The sequence below is a fragment of the Dipodomys ordii genome, unplaced genomic scaffold (genome assembly GCF_000151885.1).
Source record: "Dipodomys ordii isolate 6190 unplaced genomic scaffold, Dord_2.0 Scaffold61, whole genome shotgun sequence".
Lineage (NCBI taxonomy): Eukaryota > Metazoa > Chordata > Mammalia > Rodentia > Heteromyidae > Dipodomys > Dipodomys ordii.
The window spans coordinates 8,299,149-8,323,680 of record NW_012267277.1 but is presented as its reverse complement, the minus strand read 5'-3'; the positions used below and the strand labels follow the sequence as shown (position 1 = coordinate 8,323,680).

At 48.4% G+C, this 24,532-nt stretch overlaps 1 protein-coding gene across 1 annotated transcript; it reads left to right on the top strand.

Moving 5' to 3' along the window:
* The first annotated feature begins 1,868 nt into the window (after positions 1 to 1,868).
* On the top strand, positions 1,869 to 22,233 carry LOC105989946 (chromosome unknown open reading frame, human C1orf177). The gene is made up of 10 exons (XM_013022217.1): positions 1,869 to 1,924; positions 3,138 to 3,225; positions 3,773 to 3,937; positions 4,134 to 4,256; positions 7,766 to 7,903; positions 8,014 to 8,157; positions 10,432 to 10,593; positions 11,510 to 11,629; positions 14,625 to 14,758; positions 22,161 to 22,233. The coding sequence occupies exons 1-10, from the start codon at positions 1,869 to 1,871 to the stop codon at positions 22,231 to 22,233; spliced, it is 1,203 nt and encodes a 400-aa protein (XP_012877671.1).
* Positions 22,234 to 24,532: the final 2,299 nt, after the last annotated feature.

The window sequence follows — 24,532 nt, the reverse complement described above, 5'->3', positions numbered from 1 at the left end:
AGGAATGACCTTACCAAGCTCTTGCTGTGTTTAGGAATGTCACCAAAATCAGGTCATCTCATTTTTGCAGCAGTCTGTGGAGACAGATCACTCTCTCTATGGAAGAATGCTGAGACAGAGAAGGAAACAACTTGCCCTAGGTCCCAGTCCTGGGGAGGGACAGTGGATGACTCAGGGTATCTGATCCTGAGGCCCCAGGCTTCTGACCATCCATTCAGTGATGTACGATAGACACTCTGGCAGCCATGACCACGTGCCCCAAAGCATAGAGCCTCAAAGTCCAGCTCTGGGCTGTGGGAGGGTGGGGGCACACATTAAATACTGGCTCTGGGTATCAGAAGGGCATTGGGTGGGGCCTGCACAGGAAAACTGTGCACCTCTGGTCCAGAGCATATCCTACCTGTCTGTGACTTCAACTGTGTCATCAAGAATTAGATGGAGGGCTGGGAAGGTGGCTCAGTGGTAGAGCTTGCTCTGCATGCATGAGGCCCTGGGTTCAATTCCTCAGCATCACATAAACAGAAAAAGCCGAAAGTGTTGCTATGGCTCAAATGGTAGAGTGCTAGCCTTGAGCTGAAGAGCTGAGGGACAGCACCCAGGCCCAGAGTTCAGGCTCCCCCAGGCAGTAAAGTCCATGAGACTCATCTCCAATTAACCACCAGAAAACTGGTGGTGCGGTGTCTCAAGTGGTAGAGTGCTTGCCCTGAGCTGAAGAGCTCAGGGACAGTGCCCAAGCCCAGTGTTTGAGCTCCATGACTGATAGAAAAAACAAAAAACAAAAAAAGAATGGAAGCCAGGAGCTGGTGGCTTACACCTGTAATCCTAGTTACTCAGGATGCTAAGACCTGAGGATCGCTCTTCAAAGCCAGCCCAGGCAGGAAAGTCAGTGAGACTCAAATTTTCCACCAGAAAACCAGAAGTGGCATTGTGGCTGAAAGTGGTAGAGCACTAGCCTTGAGAGAAAGCTCAGCGATAGCACCCAGGCCCTAAGCTCAAGCCCCATGACCACCACCAAAATAAAAATACAAATTAGATGGAGATTTCCACTCCACTAGTTGCTAAAGGCCCTTGTGGGATAAGAGACAATCATGGAGATGCTATTTCAGCTAGACACAGCCAAGGGTGCTGGAAAGAGGAAATACAGGAAGAGGGAGAGCTGACCATGTTCTGTTGGAAGTGCACACGCTCAACTCCTTTCTTCACCTGGCAAGTCGATGCTTCAGTGTTAAGCTTGGAATTCTCCTCCTCTAGGAAACCTCCGCTGACCCATCTATGGATCTCTCTTGGGCCTGACCACACGGTAGGGACCAGGTTTGGCCCCCAGGCAGGCTGCACAGTGTCTGTCCAGAATGGATGTTTAGGTGTACGAGGGACAGACCCTGCAACCCCCTGCCCACCTCTCCAACCTGACCTTGGTCCTCCATGCTCCTCTCTCCTAGCCCTGCCCCTATTTCCTCCTTCCCTCCATTGTCGGGGTGCCATTTTGCCCAAATCTCTGCTCTTTTGGTCCTAGGTCACATCCCATCGGATGTTAAGAGGCACCTCCTGAGTCTGGTCTCACCCAGCAAACAAATTCTCAGCAAATGATCCCACCAAATCGCTCCATATTAAGCACCAGGAGGGGTCATTAAGTCTTCAGGGAAGGATCTCCGGCAAGGCAAGCCTGGAAAACACACAAATGAATGAACACTTCTGGGAGGGGCTGGCGGCGCCACGTGGCACCGACGCAGAAAATCACAAGCCTCTGGTTGCCGTGGTAACGGGGCGGGCCGGGGCGAGAGCTGGGGGAAGGGTGCTCCGGGGCTGGGCAGGCTCAAGTCAGGCTGCTCGGACCTCGTGGCTGGTGCCCGATCACTACCACCGGCACCATGACCTCCACCTTCAAGTGGTTCGGACGGGCGCCCTTCGGGGTGCAGAGCCACAGGTGCGGCCCATCAGCATCCTGGAGCTCACGTTCTAAGGCAGCCTCTGCCTGTCCCCCAGCGCCCCCTCCTGAGGGTTGGGGGTGGTTAAGGCTCCTCCCCTCGGAAGGGATGTAGTTTGGAGGAGGAGGAGGAGGAGGAGGGGTTGTCTGGCAGTAAGGGGGGGCTGGGCCCCCCTCCACTTCTTCCTGCTGCCCACCCCCTTTAAAAAAAACAACCAACCTCTTCTACTTCCTTAGTGCATCCTTGTAAGTCAGGTCCAGAGCACCTATTATGTGCCGGGTTTAGAGAGAAGCCAGATAATCTAGCACTTGGTTAAAAAGCTGTGGGTGGGAGGCTGTGAATGTGGCTTAGTGGTAGAGTGCTTTGGCTAGCATGCATGAAGCCCTGGGTTCAATTCCTCAGTACTCCATAAACAGAAAAAACCAGAAGTGGCTCTGTGGCTCAAGTGATAGAGTGTTAGCTTTGAGCAAAAGAAGCTCAGGGACAGTGCCCAGGCTCTGAGTTCAAGCCTGGGGACTGGGAAAAAAAAAAAAAAAGTAGTGGGTGGAAGGATGGGAGTGTGACTCTTGTTGTAGGCAGAGCAGCTGCCAAACAAATCCATATCCCTGAGTTCAAAACTCCAGTACAGCCCTCCACGCCACGGAAAGGTTGTGGGTGAGAGTTTACCCAGTGGTCTCATCTTCAGATACATTATGTGCATTTTATAGTTTGTACTCTATGAGAGAGCGGCAGGGTAGATAAAAACCATATCATACTAAAGCTATCTACAAACCCAGTGTGGTAGTTCACATCTGTAATTCCAGCACAAAGGAGAATGAGGCAACAGGACCTCAAGTTCAAGGCCACCCTGGGCTACATAGGGAAACTGTCTCAAACACACACAAAACATACATTGCATTATACATGAAGTATATCTAAAATATATATAATAGATAACGTAATATGCACATACATATACATATATACATGAAGTCTAGTGGTGATGGGGCCTTTAGCAAAAAACTTAGCTGGAGGAAGAGTTGGAGGGTGAAGTGGGACAGATGGGGGTGGAGTCACCCCGAATGGTCCAAGCTACTGCAGCCCTGATGTTCAACCTTCATGGCCAGCTCCAACGTCACCTGTTTTGGGAGAGTGGCTTGCCCATCCTGTAAGACTGCCCAAGCTGGGGTCCAGTGCTAGGCACTGGGCTCAGTGGGCTGCATGTCTCCCTAGGTTCGATGTCTCTGGTGTTTATCCCCAAAGAAAGAAACTCAGCACCTTCACAGAGGCTCCCTACTCCAGACAACATTCCGTGGATGTGGTGAGTTCTTGGCCGTTTGGCCTCCCCCACATAGTCTGGTCTTTGCTCTTCGAAGCAGCCCATCCCAGTGGGTGAGCTGAGCTGTGTATGTGATGTGTTCCTCCCTTTCCTCCCCCCTTTTCTCCCTTCCTACCCCCTCCACTCCCTTCTCTCCCTTTCTCCATACCTACAGCCCCAGGTATGAGCTTGATCTGGAGTCAGGCTTCTGATATGTTTGATAACATGGACTGTAGTGCAAACAGCACATTTTTGGGGGCTGCACAGACCTGGATCCCGGTCCCAGCTTCAGTGCTGGCCACTGTGGGCTCTCCAGTGTTACTACGCCTCCCTCAAGTGTGACAGGGCCAGTGCCAGAGGAGGTTAGGATCACACCTGGAATACCAAGTGTCCAAATACTCAGATGGATGCTGGGGGGGGGGCGATTGATTGGCCTCTAGCTCCAGGTCAGGGGTGGTTTGGTGAAGAGAGACTGGGTGGGTATGGAGTTTGCTGTAAGGATGGACTGGATGTGTATGGCTGGTCCAGTTCTGACAATGTTCTAACTCAGTCCCATATAGGACCTGGGGCCTACAACTGCACAGAGACCTGCTTCAGCAAAAAGAAGCTGAAGAAGGAAGTGGGCACAGGATGGGCCCGGGCTCTGGAAGCTACCAGGCTGACCCAGTTGCCTCACTTCCAGTACCAGGCCATCATGAAAGAGAGACATAAGAAGGTGAGGCTGCTGGCTCACGCCCTGCCCTCTCCTGGGCCAGGCTTCCAGGTTTGGCTGCTCCATGCATGGACCTCAGTGTCCTTCAGGTTTTGATGGTGCTAGCTCATCCTGGAAGAGATGTCATCCCTTGAGTCCCCTTCCTGTGGACCTTTCCTGCTTCCCAATTTCCATCTTATGCTTTCTTCTTTTGGGACAGGAGTCGAAACTAGGACCTGGCTGCTACAATTTCAAAGACTTCTTAGAAGAGCTACAGCAGAAACCATGTAGCACTCGGGGGCTTCTCAGCTCTGGGGAGATCCGGTTCCGAGGCCTCATCGGGGTAGGTGTTCTCAACTGCAGAGAAGGATCCCTGCCATGCTCTGCTCTCTGGGAACTGCATATAGCCCTAATGATGCCAGAAACCCCCTTCCTTGTTTGTATCTTTTCCTCTTCAGGCTTGGCCCAGGCTCTCCTCTGGGTCCTCAGAGCTGCTGTACCTCAACAGGGATGGGTTTGGTCCTTCTCTAGGTCCCAGCAGAGCATGTGGAAGATATTAGGTGCTCAGCAAGTGTCCTCATCTGTATACACAGCCAGCTAAGCAAGAAAAGGAAGAGGGCAGGGGAAGGAGGAGCTGGGTCTTGAGGCCCTTGAAGCCAAGATGGCTCCTTCAAGGGTCATTCCAAGGGCTGTGGGAGGGACACTGAGGGTTTGGATCCAATGGCCTGCTTGGTTGTCTATGGGGAGCATCTGATTGTGGGCGTCAGGGCTAGGAAGGCAGCTGCAGACTTGCAGGGAGAGGTGCTGGCTGAGTAGGGCTTCAAGAAAGTGTGGGGGCCGGGCGCTGGTGGCTCACGCCTGTAATCCTAGCTACTCAGGAGGCTGAGATCTGAAGATCACGGTTCAAAGCCAGCCCGGGCAGGAGAGACCGTGAGATTCTTATCTCCAATAAACCACCAGAAAACCGGAAGTGGCACTGTAGCTCAAGTGGTAGAGCGCTCGCCTTGAGCTGAAGAGCTGAGGGACAGGGCCCAGGCCCAGAGTTCAAGCCCCACGACCGACAAAAAAAAAAAGAAAGTGTGGGGTACAGTGATCACTTCCCAGGAGGACAAAGGAGGCCCAGGTCAGGAGAGAGGGTCATTCCGCACACCTCAGTGGTGAGTGCTGCCATTTTCTGAGTGCCCTCCTGCCCTTGCTAACTCTGCTGAAGGATGTGCCATGGTCTTTCCCACACTTACCCCATTGCAGCCCTCTGCTAGGAACACCTTTCCTCCCCTAGCAGCCTCCTGGCCCCAGACTCTCCTGCTCACTGGTAGCTCTCAGCTTTCAGAAACCTCTGAATCCACTAGGAGCCTTCTCTCTTCCTACGAGTCCCTGTTGTAGGTAGGTGTTTGGTGTCTCACCTCACCCCCGCTCCCCACTCACCAGAGTGTGATGCACATCTACACAGCCCATGACATGTTGAAGGCCCTGTAGTGCTTGGTACACAGTTGGCATGAAATGAGTGTTTGCAATCACCTTGGGACCTACAGGATCAGAGAGGGTAAGTAACTTGCCCTGGGCTGCAAAGCTGACAAGGAGTAAACTGAGATCCAAGTAGCAGAATGTTCGATCCTAAAACCCAGGCATTTCCCCTAACCCCTATCACCCAGAAACCTAGGAATGTGGCATCCCCTGACATTCAGGAAATAAACAAGTACATCTTCAGGTGTAGAGTGTGACTGTCACCTAGGACAGGGATGCCTGGAGGTATTTTTAAATGAGTTATTAACTCCCAATCTAAGACAATCATAGCTGGTACTTACCCAGCACTTGGTAACCTAGTCCTCAGGACAGCCCTGGGAAGTAGGTATTACCATTGTGTCTACTGTACAGACAAACCTGGAGCACAGAGATTGCTAAGCAGCCCTCCTAGTCCACACAGCTAGAAGGTGGCTGTAGCAGCAGGACAGCAATCTAAAGTGTCCAAGGTATAGCTTCTCCATTTCCCCAGGAGCTGTGCTTCCTTCATTTCTGGAGGACTGGTCTAATCTCAGGATTTAAGTCTGACACCCTCTTTCCTGTGTCCTCAGCCCTGAGCACTGGAATATCTGTCTTTACTCCTGCCTGAGGGACTCTCCCCCCCACCCCAAGCATCTTTGGGGAATCCTTCTCAGGCTTTGAGCAACAACTTTTTAAGAAGTAACAATTCCTCCATTCTCTCCCCCAAGTTAATCCTTCTGGCCTCAGAATGTGTGGCTCTGAGCTCGCAGAAAAAAGAATTGGAATCTTTCACACCAGCCAAGTTATAGAATCTCTGAATTTGGATGTCTGAAGGGGAAAAAATGTGATTGTGGTGACAAAGTACCCAGCTCTAGGCCTCGTGCTGTCCAGGAACTCCTAATACAGGGGATCCCTCCAGGGCTTGTGATGCTTGCTGCCCAGCACCCCAGCGCCCCTTTTTGGAGGTGGGAACACAGATGTGATTTGCCTCTCTGAGGACTAACCACATCAGTTTGGTCTCATTGAGTTGGCACCAGGTACCTGTTTTTGAGGCCTTCTAACATAGCACATCACTTAGGGCCCCAGCTTCCTGAACTCTTGGGGAATTTCTCTAGAACATACCAGGATACTCCTATTCCTCACAGGAGGCGAGGCATAGTCTGATTGCTTTGGAGATAAACGATTATGCTGCTTGCAGTGGCCTGATTTGTCCAGCAGAGGCCCCTGCTTCTTTGTCAAGCCTGGGTTTCCCAGGGCTAGTGCCAGTGCCCAGAGATGGGCAGAGCTGATCTATCTGTGGAATAACAGCGACCCCATGTGGCTAGAAGATGCAGACTAGCAGGCCAAATCCTGCTGCATTTCACCAAAGTATGCCCACCCACATGCAGGCAGCTCTGCTCACTTCTCTTAGGAAGACCACACTTCTACCCTGGTTACTCAGTCCAGGCCCCTGACGCTTATTCCAGATACAGTTCTTCACCTCTATTGTCCCCAACACTGTCAGTTACCTCACCCTGACTATGTGTTAGGCATTCCAGGGCCCTTTATGATCATCCCTATGTTAGTTACCACAGTGGACTCCGTAGCTCACGGCCCGTGCTCACTCATCTCAGAAGCAGTATAATGAGAATCTGAACCCAGGACTCTAGATGCTTCTGGGGAACCGAAGCACTGTTGGAAGCACATGCCAAGGATGGGCTGGGAATTGGGAACAGAGGATTGCCTGATGCAGTGCGGGGGAAGAAGGTGTGGTCCCAAGAGAGACGGTGCCTGAAGGGCTTTGAGGATTAATAGGACTCACTCCCTCCCTCCTTCCTTCCTTCCCTCCTCCTTTCTTCCCTCCCCCTTCCCGCCCTCCCTTTCATGTTTGGTACTGGAGGGAGCTTGAACTCAGTACCCAGATGCTGGGTTCAAGGTTTAAACCGCTGGAGCCACTTCTGGTGGTTCATTGGAGATGAGTCTCATAGATTTTCCTTCCTAGGCTAGCTTTGAACCTTGATCTTCAGATCTCAACCTCCTGAGTAGCTAGGATTCCAGGCTTGAGTCACTAGCCCGCAGTATTAGTAGGTTTCTGAGGCAAAGCGGGCAGGAAGGGATTTCGAGTGGCAGTAATTGCAGTAGCAAGCAAGGGCTGCGCTTAGGTGGTAGCATGGAGCCCACAGATAGAGGTGGGACAGGCCAGCAGCCGGGAAGTCTGGTGATGAGGCTGAACTTGGAGTTGAAGGTGTGGGCAGTAGAGGAGGATCAGCACTGACAAGGTTGTATGTTGGGGGTGGTGACTCAGGGACAACCTGAAAATCTCATTCGCCTCTTGGGGGGTGAGGATCCTCCAAGGAACCAATACTGATGGTCCTCACTTCTGCCTCCCAGAACTTCTACCCAGGCCCTGGGAATTATGGGGAGAAAGGCAATCCATACACGCGGCTGGAGGAAAATGCCTGGAACCGGTCCCATTCTGAGGGCCTCATGTGCAGGATGTCCCACAAGCCACCCAGCTCCAGTGATGAGGTACCCCGCACCTAGCCACGCCTCCCCCACTCAGGGCTGGGAGGGGGCTTTCAGGGTGTCCTGCCTTTTGCAGCCCTCTTGGCAGGCCTTGTCACCTCTTCTGTCTCTAGGGGAGTGGTCTGGGACCCGGCACCTATACCATCAAAGACGGCATCGAGTTATTCCTGGAAAAAGCCACCACCACCCGCGGCCCTTACGACCTTTTCTCTGGTGATCGAAGCAAGCCTTTGCCTTATGGACATTATTCTGTGCAGGTGTGTCTCCAGGTGGGGGGAAGGGGCAGGAGGGCACTCTTGCACAGAATGCAAGGTGCTGCCTAGAGGTCCTATCCCACAACTGGCTTACTGGGCCTTCTACCCAGTAAGGCAAGAAAACAGGCTGGCCAGGTAGCTGGTGAGAGGCAGAGCTGGGATTTGAACCCAAGCATATCCTTCTGGTTGCATGGCTAGTTCTAGCCTTGCTCCTGCAAGAACTGCGCTGGAGGTGTGGATGGGCTGTGATGTGAGGCTGGACACAGGTGTAGTATCCTGCAATTCTGGAAGAAGTATCTTCCTGGCTTCATAGGTATAGAGCTAGGCTGGCTGGGTTAGGGAGAGTGCTCTGTGGGAGAACAAGAGGGTTAAGAGGGGAAACTGAGGTAGAACTTTAGCCTGCCTACCTCCTTCAGTTTCTGGTAGTGGGGTTGTACGCCTGTGCTTGGCTTTCTTCATGCTTCTAGCAGTGGGTACCTGCTGTCTGTCTAATGACCTAGTTTTTCTTTCTCCTCTGTGCATCAGAGCAGACAATTGGGTCTGCTTGAGAGTCAAGGCACAGGGGGCTCCACCTTTGTGGAACTTAGAAAATCATCCGTGGGAGTCAGCAGGTGACAAGTGTGGTGGCAGAGGCCAGTAGGAGAGCTAGGAAGGGTGGTGGGTAATGTGGCCTTTCGGTAAAAAGTTGATGGCTTGTGCCTTGTGACCTGGCTGCTCCCCATAGGACTTCCCAGACCTCCCCTGACCAGCCACCAGTACGGGACTACAGCAAACCTCCACCCTGCCCAGTGACAGCCCTTAATGCTTCTTTGCATTTGTTTTCTTTAATAGACTTCTTCCTTCCTTTCCTTTTCCTTTTCCTTTTCCATTTCCTTCCCTCCCTCCCTCCTTCCCTCCCTCCCTCCCTCCCTCCTTCCCTCTCTCTCTTTCTTTCTTTTTTTTTCTTTCCCTTCCTTCCTTCTCTTTCTTTCTTTCTTTCTTTCTTTCTTTCTTTCTTTCTTTCTTTCTTTCTTTCTTTCTTTCTTCACTTTCTTTCTTTCTTCACTTTCTTTCTTTCCTTCCTTCCTTTCTTTCCTTCCTTCCTTTCTTTCTTTTCTTTCTTTCTTTCTTTTTCTTTCTTGCTTTCTCACTTTCTCGCTTTCTCTCCCTCTTTCCCCCTCCCCCCCCGCCCTGTTCTCTGTCTTGGGGCCTGAACTAGGAGCTTGGGTGCTGTCCTGGAACTCTTTTTTCACTCAAGGCTAGAGCTCTATACTTTTGAGCCCCAGCTCCACTTCCAGTTTTCTTTCTCCTTGGTCTGGCTTTGAACCATGATTCTCAAATCTCAGCCTCCCAAGAAGCTAGAATTTCAGGCATGAGATACCAGTGCCCAGCTAGATTTTTATATCTTAGAGTAAGGATAGGTTCCTAGCAAAACTGAGAGGCAAGTATAAATTTACATGAATCCTCTCCTCTCCGCTATCAAGATTCCACACCAGAGTGGAACGTTTTGCTATAGTCAGTGAACCTACAGTGACATGCTTTGTCCCCTCAGCCTGCAGTTCACTCTTGCTGGTGGTCATTCTGTGGCTTTGACAAGTGTGGCTGTAGTGTCCTATAGAGTCATTTCAATACCCTGAAAATCATCTGCATGCATGTGTGTGTGTGTGTGTGTGTGTGTGTGTGTGAGAGAGAGAGAGAGAGAGAGCGAGAGAGAGAGAGAGAGAGAGAGAGAAAGAGCCAATACTGAGGCTTGGACTTAGGCCCTCAAGCTCTTGCCTTAGTTTTTTCCCCCTTAGAGCTGGCACTCTACCACTCGAACCACAACTCTACGTCAAGCTTTTATTTTTTAATTATTAATTAGAAGTACAAGTTTGGGGATTTTCTTTTCTGCATAGGCTTATTCCTTAGATCTCAATTTCCTGAGTAGCTAGGACGACAGGTGTGAGTCACTGTGCCTAGCCACATTGGTTCTTTTAGCAGTTGAAATATGGTTCTTGTTTAGGACATTGCCTGGTTCAGTAAATGGCCAGTGAGTGAACAAGAGAAGGAATGGATAAAGGCAAGCTGGGTGGAGGGGTATGGCATGTATATGGGATGCAAAGGACTAGTTCTACCCTGCCAGCTGGTGGACAGAGGCATCTGCTAAGCCCAGGACAGATGGGCAAAAGGCAGTGAATGTGGCCTACTTGTCCCTGCCACTTGCTCTGCTCTGATCGCTGGTAAGGGTGTAAAGAGAGTTCTTACTTTTCCTGGCATAACTTCTCCCGCCCTCTCTCTGTCTCTCTGTCTATCTCACAGAAAAAAAAGCCAAAGGAACCATCAGATTTCAAGAGCTTCCTGGAAGATCTTAACTCATGCTGCCATAAGAAGCATGGCATTTTTTCAAAAATGCCTCGTTTCCCGAAAACTCCAACAGAGAGGATTTATTGGACTACCGTTAGCCAGTACCCTCGAAACCCAGTCAGTGTACCCTGTGGCCTGACTTCCTTCTTGGAAGACAGTTCTCTTATGGGTGGGCAGGGTAGGTGGGTTTTGATAGCTGTGTTAGAGGGACAAGCACAGGCCTAGGGATGAGATCCACTTCGTCTCCAGTCCTGGTCCTGCATTTCTATTCTGGCCCTGTTACCCTCTCAGCCTTACTTTGCACAGTTGACCTCCGAGGATAGAGAGTGCTTATGGGTTACATGGCATTCCATGCTTGGAGCCTACAGCATGGCGACTGGTTGTTCAGGAAGTGCCAGCCCGTGTGGATCTCCATCCTGAAGAAGGGTCCTGGCCCTCAAGAGCTGAAGAGAGGCCAAGGGGAGACGGGGCCAGGATGGAGCATGACCTAAGGACTGTGTTAGGTGGTGTTCCTATGGGTTCTGGACCAGGTAGCCTCAAGCGCTGCCTGGTTCGGCGCCATTCTCCCTGGAGGTAATAGGAGATCCTGTGCTAAGTCAGGCCTCAAGGCAGAGAGTATGCTCTGAAGGATATGGGAAAGGGTTGAATGGCAGTGGGAGGTGGGAATCAACACTTCCTGAACACCTGGTAGCCACTTTCCCATTTAGGATCAGTATTTGCATTTCACAAAAGGAAAGCTGGCCCAAGTTAGGAGGGGATCTGCCCTGGAGATAGGAAGAGCTGAGTGGGAAGAGCTGCACTGGAACCCAGCTGTGGAGCTCGAAGGCCTGGGGACCTGCCCAACTACAAGAGTTCCTGGGAACCTTACATAGAGATATCAGGCTGAGGAGCTTAGAGTGGTGCATGGGTTCTGAGGGCACTAGGGACCCCTTCACCTCCCCTGTGCTTGGTTGAAGTCTCAGCCTTGCTGAGCAGATGCTCTGTCCCGGGCTGAGCACTACCAGGGCTCTCAGATGTCCTTCCTTACTTCTAGGCCACATCTGGCCCTGGCTTCTTCGTCCCTCGAGAACCAACATCCAAACATGTCAACTCACCACCATTCCTCCTGACCTCCAAGCGGTCAAAGGCTTCCATGATGGTTATAGGAAGCTGGGTGAGTTAGACTGGGGTGGGTGGGGCTGTGTGGTTCATGGTGATGGGCAGGGAATTCTCTCTTGCTGCTATACTCCGTGCTTCTGGGCACTGATGTTAGAGGGCTTGGTGCCACTTCTTTCTGCCCCATTCATGTCTCATTTCTACAAGGCACTGCTTCCCCTACTTGAGCAGGTAGCAGGTTCCCTGGAGGCCTTGTGTTTTTTCCAGATTGCAGGGCCCCATGCTTGGACTTCTGATACAGTAGGCCTGGAATCTGCATGTCTAACCAGCTCCCAGATGACAGTGATGGTGCCCCATACTTTTAGAACCAAGGAGCTAAGAGAGCTCCCACTCTCTGTGCAGCCACCCTATTCTCTTATTTTGCAGAGAAATGCTCCTGCTAGTCTGTCATATTTGTCTTGCAGCCTTAGGTTTAGCTAGTAGAGTTGATCCATTTCTTATCCCTGGGTCAGCAAGTGTCACTCCTGTCTTCTTCCCTCTTCTGCATTCTTTCTCTTCCGTGTGTGTGTGTGTGTGTGTGTGTGTGTGTGTGTGTGTGATGTAAGCTTTAGAGTGTTTGTGTTCTTTTGGAACAGGCCAGTTCCTAGGTTTTGTGTGCATGCCTTCTATTTTTTTGTGTGTTGATTGTGGGGCTTGAACTCTGGGCGCTGTCCCTCAGCTCTTCAGCTCAAGACTAATGCTCTACCACTTGAGCCACAGTGACACTTCCAGTTTTCTGGTGGTTTATTGGAGATCAGTCTCACAGACTTTCCTGTCTGGGCTGGCTTTGAACCGTGATCCCCAGATCTCAGTCTTCTGAGTAGTTAGGATTATAGGTGTGTGCCACCAGTGTCTGGCTTAATGTCCACAAATGGCTTTGGACACTGACATCATTCTCTCCTTCACTTCTCCATTAAAGGTTTTAAGGACACCTGTTATTGGAGTCTAAGGATCACACATCTGAGGATTGGGATGTAGCCTGGTAGTAGAACATTTGCCTAGTATGCACAAGACCCTGGGTTCTTTATTTTTGCCAGTGCTGGGGCTTGAACTATGCTAGGCATGCACTCTACCACTAAGCCACATTCCCAACCCAGATGCACAAATCTTAAGTGTCTATTAAATTGGCTTGATCCTGCATCCCCCCCTGATGGCCCCCACCCCACCCCCAGTGCTCAGATCACACTCCCTGGCCCCTGCAGGGAGTTTTATGTGGTGCTAATTGGCTTGCTATTTTGAAGGTGTCTCCTGGTTTGTTTTACTGCTTTTTGTCAATGTGTACCTGAGAGATACCAACTTAAGGAAGAACTTTTTTGCTCATGGTCTCTGAAGTTTAAGTCCATGGGCATTTGGCTCCTTTGTTTTTAGGCCTTTGGTGGAGGAAAACTGGTCACTTCATGTAAGCCAGGGAGAGGGGAGTGTGGGGAGACAGAGGTGGCCATGATCCCAGGGTCCCTTCAAATGCCACAGTCTCTTCCTCCAATTAAGCCCTGCCCCACAATAGCCCATTCAGCTAGGAAGTCTTCAATGGATTCATCTATTGAGGAAAGCAGAGCCTTCAGCTTCCAATCACCTCTCAATAGCACCACCAACCCTGCAACCCATCAACATCTCGTCTAAACCATAACACGTGCTCTTAAGATACATATATATAATTTGTATCTGATCTACATATAAATTATATGCAAATAAATTCACATACAATTATAATTGTAATTTACCTGCTTTCTCCTGATGCTCCTGCTTTGTCCCATTCCACACACCCCATTATCTGAGTCCTCAGGCACCCCAAGTATAGCTTAGACTAGAGCCAGCTGGCTGTGCTCTACCGCAGGGTCAACCATCTGAAGTGGAAGGGCTGATTCGAGAGCTGGTTCCAATGGCAGGACAGGAAGGCCCTCTTTGGACATCTCCAGCAGGGAGTCCTTCTCTTCAGATTCCTTTCTGCTGAAGGCAATGGTTTTGACATTGGCCAAGACTTTGGGTCCTATTACCTTCCTTTCCCCTTGTTGGCCCATCTCCTCAGATGGCAAGGTTCCTGTTCTGCCTTTACTCTCCTTCACTCTGTCATCTTGGCAAGTCATGTCATCTTCTCTAAACCTCTGTGTTGGGTAGATAGCTGGATGGGAAGGTGGACTAGGGGTAGCTTGCATAACAAAGGTGTACTCTTTCACAACTCTGGAGAACAAAAGGCTGAAATCTTGGAGTCAGCAACCTCGAAACCTCTCAGCAGCTTCTGGTGGTAGCCAGCAAGTCTTGCCTGGTAAATGCATTCCTCTGCCTCTGTATTATAATATCTGCTCTTTTTTTTTTGGTCAGTTGTGGGGCCTGAACTCTGGGCCTGGGTGCTGTCCCTCAGCTCTTCAGCTCAAGGCTAGCTCTCTACCTCTTGAGCCACAGCGCCACTTCCAGCCTTTTCTACTTATGTGGTACTGAGGAATCGAACCCAGGGCCTCATGCATGCGAGGCAAGCACTCTACTACTGAGCCACCTTCCCAGCCCACAGTGTCTGTTCTTATAAAGACACCAGTCCTGTTGGACCAGAGTACCACTCTGCTCTGGCATGATCTCATCTCAGTTATATCGGCAGCAGTCCTATTTCCAAATCAGGTCACAGTCCAAAGCACTTCAGCAAATCTTTGGGTTTCTTTCTTTCTTTTTTTTTAAAATCAGTTGTGTGGCTTGAACTCTGGGTCTGGGTGCCTGAGCACTTCAGCTCAAGGCTAGCGCTCTACCACTTGAGCCACAGCGCCACTTCTGATTTTCTGGAGTTCACTGGAGATGAGTCTCCCAGACTTTCCTAAGCCGGGCTGGCTTTGAACCCTGATGCTCAGATTACAGGCATGAGCCACCAGTGCCTGGCCAAATCTTTGTTGTTTGTTGTTGTTATTGTTTTGGTGGGACACAATTCTACTCATAATGGTTGGGGTATGAATGGTCAGAAGGGAAGGAAACCTGAGCTCAAGTCTCCAATCCATGCTTGCTAAAATCCTGCCATCTTCTCCTTGATGCAGAACCCAGTAGCAGTGGGCCGCTACCTTAACACCACCCTGATGGAGAGCAAGGACAGAAGGCAGCGATACCGGTCCCTGTACCTGGCTCCAGCTAAGCGCTACCCTTTTAATCCGGTCCGCGACAGGCTCTTGAAGTAAGTGCAGTTTCAATGTCAGGTAAGGGTCCAAGGGCAGGAAGGACTGACCTACTGTGGGCTGGGATTCTTTATTTATTTATTGTTGTTGTTGTTGGTGGTGGTGGTCATGGGGCTTGAACTCTGGTCTCGGGCCCTGTCCTTCAGCTCTTCAGCTGAAGGCTAGTGCTCTACCACTTGAGCCACAGCACCACTTCCAGCTTTTTCTTCTTATGTGGTGCTGAGGAATGGAACCCAGGGCCTCATGCATGCAAGGCCAGCACTCTACCACTGAGCCACTCCCAGCCACTATTTTTGGTTCTTGAGGGAGCATGGCTAATGCCAGCCACACTTCAGGCAGTGCAGAGACAGCACAGGCTATGTTAATTAGACAGTGTTAATTAACTTCTCTGAGCCTCATTTCTTTTAGCTCGCAAATGAGATGGTAGGTAGATGGGGAGACTCAGGAGAGCTCTCTAAAACTCAGGAAGAGGTACTTGTTCTATACCAACCATAACTCACATGGTCTAGGTGTTGCCTTTGAGTGGTTTTGCCCTGGGAATGGGTGTTCAGAATGGGTTAGTAAAATTTATGTTAAGAAGTTATGCTGGTGCCAGTGGCTCATGCCTGTAATCCTAGCTACTCAGGAAGCTGAGGATCACAGTTCAAAGGCAGGCTGGGCAGGAAAGTCCACGAAACTCTTGGCTCCAATTAACCACAAGAAAAACAGAAGTGGAGCCGGGCATTTGGTGGCTCATGCCTGTAATACTAGCTACTCAGGAGGCTGAGATCTGAGGATCATGGTTCAAAGCCAGCCCAGGCAAGGAAAGTCTTGAGACTCATCTCCATTTAACCACCAGAAAACGGAAGTGGTGCTGTGGCTCAAGTGATAGGGTGCTAGCCTTAAGCTGAAGAGCTAAGGGACAGCACCCAGCCCAGAATTCAAGCTCCATAACCCGACCAAAAAAAAAAAAAAAAGAAAGAAAGAATAAAAAAAAAGAAAGAAAAGAACATAGGTGGAGCTGTGGCTCAAGTGGTAGAGCACTAGCCTTGACCACAAGAGCGCAGGGACAGTGCCCAGACCTTGAGTTCAAGCCCCATGATTGACAGAAAAAAAAAAAAGTTGTGAAGCCTAGAAAAGATCCATTGGAAACCATGGAAAATTATAAAGGAGCTGACAAATATTAGAGCTCCCATATTTTCTTGGCCATCAGCTGTAATATCATCTCAATTAAAAAAATTATAAATTGTGACTGAACATGTACTTTAGAAGTGAGCTTTCTGTTTTCTTGAAACAGTGGAGAAAGCATGAGAAGCAGATGCTGGGGCCAGATTGCCAAGGAAACCAGTTTTGGGGTATAATTTAAAATATTTTGTTTTCATTGAAGTCATCCTGTGCCTTCCCCATTGATTTGCTCCCTCTCTATGGAAAATTCCTGTGAAGGGCAGTGGAGGCAAGGTGTTTGAGAGACTCCGTGTCTGAAAATGCTTTGTAGTTTCCCACCTGCACAGCTGACCTGAGTTTGGTGGGACATAGCGTTCTAGGAATTTGGAGGGCTTTGCTCCATGCTTCCTAGCTTTCAGTGAAGTTGGGAAGAAGACTAATGCCAGTCTTGCTCTTTTCTTTGTATTTAATCTGCCTTTTCTTCCTGGAGGATTCCAGGATCTTCCTTCTGTCTCTAATGTTCTGAAAGTTCATGATGGTTAGATTTCATGTGGTCTTTTTTCACCCATTGTCCTGGCTATTAGTGGACTCCTTGTGTTTATAAACTCGGTCCCTTTTGTTCTGTCTGTCTCTGTCTGTCTGTCAGTCAGTCATCTATCATCCCCATCAATAGACCCTGTCTTGCTTTGTAGCCTCGGCCTCTTCATCATGAATGCTGGGAGTACAGACATGAACTTATCATGCCTGGCTTCATTTCTCTCTTTTTGGAAAAATGTTAAAATGTTTTGGCTTGGTATGCTAGTGTGCTAGTGTTTTTGTGCCCCCCCCCCCATCTCATTCCTTCTATGCCTTTTCCATTCTACTTTTTTCTGGTAAGTTTTATGTAGCTCTTGTTTTCCAATCCTACTATTGCATTTAAAATATTTGGCTATCACATTTTTTTGGTATCCAAGAGTTGTGGATTGCTCATTCTCTCTCTCTCTCTCTCTCTCTCTCAATAGCACCCAGTTCTATATGTTTGCAGTATGTTCTTCTAAGGGTGTTAGTTATAGTTTTTCTGAAGTTCCTTTGTCACCTGTTTTATCTCCAATTCCAACAACTTTCTCTACATTCGTGAATAAGAAGCTATCTATGCCATGAATGCGGCAGCAGCAGGTGTGTGGTGGGGGTATTACTGGCTAGAGGTTAGTCATTCAGTTGTCATATTTCAAAAACTTTCTCTGGGATTATTGGATTTCTCTAGGAAAGATCTTACATCCTAAGAGAGAGTCAGTACCATGCTTTGGAGAAGGAGGCTGGGCAGACTACTGAAGTCTCTTCACTTCCTTCTGCTTCCTCTGTCTCTTCCTTGTCTGGACCCTCTGCACAAATTTAACCTCCTATCTCCTGCTGTGGAGCTGGTGGGGGGTCATGTCTGCCTGAAGTCCCTGGGCCTTCCTGAAATTTGGAGGTAGGAGATGGTCTCCCTTGCTACTTGCTCTTTGGCCTCATGGGCTCTGCTTACCTTCCTGCTACCTCCAACTCTTTTGTCCCCTCACACCTCCTCTCACTTTCTTCTTTTGTTTTTAGAAAAGTCCTTAATAGTAGCTCTCGGAAGGGAGTCATTTGCCTTCTTTGATGGCCAGTCCTAGGGAAGACCTTTAATGTGCAAAGGTGCTTTTCCCCTTGCTGTCCCAGATGCTTAGCCATGTATCACACCAGGACTGGAGAGAGGAAGAAGGCTAATACCTTGCCCCAAATCACAAAGCTGGTGAGCAAGGCAGCAGGTACTGGAATTTTGTCTTTGCCGGGCCATCCCCACACCTGCACCCATTGTAAGGACTTGGGAGTCTGGAAAGAGAGTGTGCTTTCCCTGTGGATGTTGTAGATACCTATAAGTATGTTGCAAATGACAGCTTCCTCTTTCTCTCTCTGTTTAGCTGCTATGCCTTGTCAAATTCTGTGCTTTATTTATTTATAGGAGGGGTAAATTGTGACACTGAGATTTGAACTCAAGGGTTTGAATTTACTTTGTGAGCCCTCTGAACCATGCTTCAGCCTGTGGCAAATCCTTTATAGAGGAATAAAATGTACTTAATCCAGAGAAATTCTCCTCTCCTCTCCTCTCCTCTTCCTCTCTCCCTTACTCCTTCTTATTACTGAGGATTGAGCCCAGGCAAGCCCTCTACCACCTGAGCTACATCTCTGCTAGACTGTATTATTGTTTTACCCATTTTGCTCTATGACGTGTCTTTCTGTCTACTTGTCTCTCTATCCATCTACTAATCATCTTTTACTTTTCAGTGCTCATGGTCTTGCACATGCTAGGCAAGCGATCTACCACTGAGCTACATTTCCAGCCCTATCATCTTCTATTTTTGATAAGTTTCAAAGGAAATGCCAGTTACCAGTATTCTTCTTTCTAAATACTTTAGCATACACATGGTAATTTTTTTTTACAATAGAAAACTCATTCATGATTCCCAAATCAGAAATTAAAATCCCAGATGTCTATTCTTTATAACAAAGAATGTATACTACATTCTTTATTTGTAGTACTACATTTGTGTGTGCTGCTGACCACTTGCAAGAACTCCAAAGGGCAGATGTTAATTTCAGCGAGTTTCCCTTGAATAATTGAAGATGGCAGGGAGAACATGATTTACCCAAGTCACTGCTGGTATGTGGCATTGGTCCCTGCTTTCCTTGGAGCTGCTGAGCAATCAATATTTGCTGGCACCAACCTAGATCCTGGGATGCTAGGGCAGAGCCAAGACAGAAGTGGTGCCCCCGAGCGGCTCCCAGCTTCTCAAGATGTGCTCCCCCTGCTCTCCACAGCTGTAAGAAATCAGAAGAACAGATGGGAAGGAGGACTAGGGTGCTCTTCTAATGCCCAGACAGCTTTCTCAATTGGATGCCTTCTGGAAGCTGAGGTCAGGGGGAAGGTTATGTGAGCCCAGGAAGATAGAGGCAGAGCTGGCCTTCACTGATGTGCCTTCCTGCCTCACCCTACCTGTTCTTGTTCTCATCTGATCTCTTTTGTGTGTGTGCCATTTTGGTGAGGTAGAAGTATGGGTGGGAAAGAGAGACTCGGCAAGCTCAATATGCAAAGTCCCCTGCTACTCCTCCTCAACTCCTACCATCCATTTGCTGCTGTGCAGCACAGAAGTCAAGTGGTTGCCATGGAGACAACAGAGTGCCACCCACCCTCCAAAAGAAAGGGACTTAGCCCCAAGAGAGCCAGAGCCCTCCTTTCCTTCCTGTTCTCTTTCTTTCCTTTATTTTTACCTCCCTTTCTGTGTTTTGCTGGGGTGTGTGAGAATAGAGATGAGTATATTTCTGGGCTGGTAAGGAAGATGTAGGAAAATTGTATTGTGCAATGTGCTCCTTGCATGGGCTGGAGGAAGAGCCTCCCTGGCCTGCAGGAAAATGGTGGCCTTAGGAAGGGACAGGAGAGCAGGAGACAAAAAAAAGTGGATGATTCAATTAAATTGAGTGAATACTGTTGGGCTTGAGCTCTCGGCAGTTCCCAGGCAAATGGGGCAGAAGGGAGTGGTGGATCCAGCATCCGATATGTGACAGAGGATTTGGCTGCGCCCCATGAGACTGTGAAGGACAGAGTGAGAAATGTTCAAGTCTGCCTGGAAAGATGGATGATGTTCCAAGCTGCTAATGTGGGCCTGGAGGCATGTCCAGAGTGGCTAGACAGTCAGGGGTAGGAATGGAAAGGGAAGGGGAAGAAAGAAGCCAAGTGGATTCTGTGGGGGTGGGATTGAATCTGTGGAGTCTTTATACAGGAGTCTGGTTTCTTAGCTGCAAATCAAAGTATCACAATTTGGGAGGAAATCTGTGGAAAGATCCATGTGAAGATGTAATACAGGTGTTGTTGTTAGTTTTCTTTTGTAAAAAACTACCTGAGAACATCAATTTAAAGAAAAGATTTGCTAGGTGCTGGTGGCTCATGCCTGTAATCCTAGTTACTCAGGAGGCTGAGATCTGAGGATCATGGTTCAAAGCCAGCCTGGGCAGGAAAGTCCATTAGACTTTTATCTCCAATTAACCACCAGAAAACTGGAAGTGGTGCTGTGGCTCAAGTAGTAGAGTGCTTTCGAGCTGAAGAGCTCAGGGACAGTAAGACCCACCTCTTAAAGGTTCCACCGCCTTTCAATAGTGCTGCAGTTAGTGAGCAAGTATTTAGCATGTGTCCTTGGCAGGGACAGTTAGGTTGGGACTCACCTTTGCCTCATTATGTATGAATTTCCAGTTGACATTTAGGGAACCCTTACAGGGTTATGAAACTTTATGATAGACCACAAAATTGAGCCCTGGAATGGGGAAGAATGGGATTGTGCTGCTTATAAGCCAGTCCATCTTATTTCCCAGGAGATTACAGCATTTATAATTCAGGTCCCAGTGGGGAGCCTGGACTCTGCTCCATCCATGGTGGTCTGCTTGGTGGCTTCATTTAGATTAGCCTGGATTTCCATCTGGCCTCTGACAAGTGTGTGGACCTTGAGATGAATCTTACCTTGGTCATCTCCTATCATAGGCTATGTTGTCTCTTCTCAGTTGTAGAATGGGAATGATGAACGCTGCCTCACAGTCTATGGCTCTATTATTTTGTATTCCTGTGTTGTTTCATTTTTTTCAGTGCTGGGAATTGAACCCAGGACCTTGTGTATGCTAGACAAATAATCTTATCACTCAGCTACATCTCAGACCTAATGTGTTTTCCTACCAGCAGTGTACAAGGAATCTAACCTCAGCATTTGAGATTAACAGATTAAAAAAAAACATTCCAGCCGTCCTAATGGTATATTTCATTATGGTTTGAATTTGCATTTTCCAATGACAGCATATTGAAACTCTCTGCTGAAATGTTTTCAAATCTTTTTCACATTGTATAAAAAAATGGGTTGCTTTTTTATGTCAAGTTTTAAAATGTATGTATATATTCTAGACAGAAGTCTTTTTTTTTTTTGGTCAGTCATGGGGCTTGAACACAGAGTTCCTGAGCTCTTCAGCTCAAGGTGAGCACTCTACCACTTGAGCCATAGCACCACTCAGAAGTCTTTTCTTAGACATATATTTTGCAAATAATTCTGCCAGACACTCAGGATTTCAATGGGAAGTAACTGGTGTGTTTAAAAATGCTCTGGCATTCTTGTGTCAAAGAATAGAGTGTGTGTGTGGGGGGAGGGTGGATAGGGACAAGGAAGCAGTCTTAAGGTTCAGATGAGAGATAAGGCTTTGGGCCAGGCCAGAGACACTGGGGACAGTGAGCAGTGAGTAGCCAAGATCCACTGTTTAGCAGGAAAGGTCCCCTGTTCCTGACCCCTCTTTGCCTCTTTTCAATCTTCCTTCTTCCCTTTCTTTGACTATATTTGTACAATGCTTGCTAATTCATGGGTTACAACTGAGGTGAAGGGAAGATCCAAGGAAAATCTCAATCTTGCCTTCTTAGAGTTTCATATTTGGCGGAGAAGACAATAATCAAATGCACAGCTGGTGGTGTAACTTAATGGTAGAATGCCTGTCTAGCATGTGCAAAGACATTGGTTTGGCCACATACACTCAAAAGAAAAAAAAATGGAAAGGAAACAAAGGAAAGAAGGAAGGAAGTTAGGAAGGAAAGGAAGGAAGGAAGGAATAGAGGAAGGAAGAAAAAAGAATTGAAAGGAAGAAGGAAGAAGGAAAAAAGGAAAGAGGGAAGGAAGAAGGAAAAGGAAGGGGGGACAAAAGGGAGGGAGGGAGGAAAGGAGGGAGGAAGGAAGAAGGAAGATAACAGCTGGTGGATGCTGTTGGACATAGCCCCTGGTCCTTCCTATGAGAATGCCATCTTCCAAATGGCTCACAGGATGGGGACCAGGTCTTTAGGCATGTCACTCCCAAGACAGAGTCAAAGCAGTAGGAGAAACATGGGACTCAGATCATGAAGTCCAGGCATGTATTCTGGCCCTGGCTTTGACTGTTGTAGTGATTTCACCTCTTCTCTTGGGTTCTCCATTTCCCTACCAGGGTTGGGGTGGATGATCTTTCACTGGTTGTTCTCACTCACCAATCAGAATGCTTTGATGAGCTGAAATGAGTGGAAAATAGAGGGTGTCTTCCTGAGAATGGGCCTTTTGGTGCAAAAAGTCTGGAGCTCACCATTTTTTGGCCTCTCACCCAGTATAGGCCTCCCTGTAGGGCACAGCTGACAGGTACCCACTTGGCTTCTGTGAGTGGAAGCCCATTGCCTTCCAAGTGATCACATCCAGCTTCTCTGTCTTTTTAAAGGGAAAGGATCACACCTTTCACGAAGGGCAAGTACCAACCAACTGTGGATCACAGTTCAGATCCTGCTCCTTAAAGCTACCTGGAAAGGACAGCTATGGTGACCAGAGGGCCCAAGGCCTGAAGATAAATCTGGAGGCAGGAAGATGGCAGTGGGAACAACGGGTTTTAGAGAAGACTGTGAGACTGCCTAAGAGAGGTGGGAGGGGCTACCTTTGGTGCAGCTATGTACCTAAGTCACAATACCTATTGGGACAGCCAAGGCCAGGTATCTTTTGTTAAAAGAGATCAAGTGTCATGAGACTTCTAGTTGGGGACATCAGACAGCAGATGGACCAGAGGGTTGAATATGAATGACTCCATGGAACTCCCATCTATTCAAAGCCAGAGTGCTGGTACTTACTAAAGTTCAGATGGAGGTGGCAGAGAATGGCTGAAGTCACAGGGCAGTGTTAGGCCTCCAGGATTGTTCTGTAACCATTCCAGGATGGTTCTGGAAGCTCAGCAGGGCCTCATATTAGGAGACTGCTGACTACAAGGTCGTGTCCAGCCATTGGGACCAAACCAGCTGCACCAAAGTCAGGCCTGTAGGGTTTCCCAGAGTTAGGTCTTTAGGGATAACAGTATGTGTATGAATTTTTCTCCTCCTATTGATTGTGCTGTTTGAACTTAGGGCCTGGGTGCTGTGCCTGAGTTTTTGTGCTCTAGGCTAGTGTTCTGCCACTTTGAGCCATAGCTCCACTACTGGTTTTCTGGTGATAAATTGGAGTGAAGAGTCTCACAGGGACTTTCCTGCCCAGGCTGGCTTTAAACTGCAATCCTCAGATCTCAGCCACCTGAGTAGCTAGTATTACAGCTGTGAGCCACCAGTACCTGGCTTGATTTGTTCTAATAGTGGCATTTGGAAAACCAATTATGGTAGCCTTGGCATGAATGTTGGTATCTTGACATTGCCAGTTGGGCTGGAGGGGGTCCTCACTGAAGCAACTGCTCTGGGTCAAAGCAGAACACTCTTTGCTGACCACCAGTGTGCCTCCTTTCTGAGCCAAGTCAGCACAGTGAACCCTGACTACCCAACACAAAACTGCTGCTCTTTAGTCCAGAAGGCCATCTGCGCTAGCACCTGATGTAATCTAACTCGTTAGTAGCCTCGGTGTGTTTTTTTTGACAACTCACCTGACTTCTTGAGCCTCCCTTTCCACAATGGGGATTAAGTAACATGTTATATGCAATTCAAGTATCGAATGATATTTAGGGCTGAAGCGGCAAACATTGTTTTAGTAAATATTATAGACTTGGTCTGGAACACTCAAAGGTCTACATGTTAAAGGCCCGATCCCTGGATTGGTACAGTTAGGAGGTGGTGGGGCCTTTAAGAGGCAAGGCCTAATGGGAGGTCTATGTCATTAGATTTGGGACTTGCTCTCCCTCTTGATCCCTGTCTTGTGAATTTCCCTCAACTACATGTCCACTCTGACAGGCTCTCTTGCTCCAGCTCCAAAATAACTAAGCCAGTTGATGGTGGCTGGAACCTCCAAAACTGAGCCAAAATAAACTTTCCTTTGCGAGTTGTCTCAGGTATTTTGTTGGTGATCTAAGCTAACATGAAAGACTTTGCCCTTTAGAGACAATACACAAAATCTAATTTGCAAAACTTAACTGGAAAAGGAATTACCGAGATCCCTGCAGCCAACTTTAGAATAAGACACATATTCTAGGGAAATGCCTATTTTTGTATTTGCATAAAACCTTATGGTATTAAACGAATTACCTCTCTTCACTGAAGTGCACCACACTGACAGTTGGGGTGTTATGTTGCTCTAACAATACTCGAGTATATAGAGGTCTCAACTATGAGTTTATTTCTCACTTCCATAATAGCCCATAGTAGAGTTCTGGGTGGTAGGTAGTTCTCTACACAATGAGTCAGGGATCCAAGCTTCTGACCTAAGACAGCTACTTATGTCACTGGTCATTTGCTTCCAGTGAATGCATGGGAGCCAGAACAGACATGAACTTTTTTTCCTATCCATGGGAGAGATGCTTAACCTAAAGATGCATCTGGCACTGGGAAGGCTGAGGAATGGAATGCCTTGTGGACAGCTAGTGTTTTCCCACCAGTTTATAGATGAAGAAACACTCTTACAGGAGTACTAGCTTGTCAAAATTAGTTGGTCATAACCAAGTAACAGACATGGGACCGGAGCCAGATGTCCTGCTGCCATCTGGTGGCATGTCTGTTGCCTTTGAAGGATGGCACTCTCCCTGACCTGCTGCGATCTCTCACTGAAACCTTGCCTCATTGTCTTACTGCTTCCCCTTCATGATCTGAACCCTGCCCTTCACTTTGTTAGAGGGACTCTACTGGTGAAATG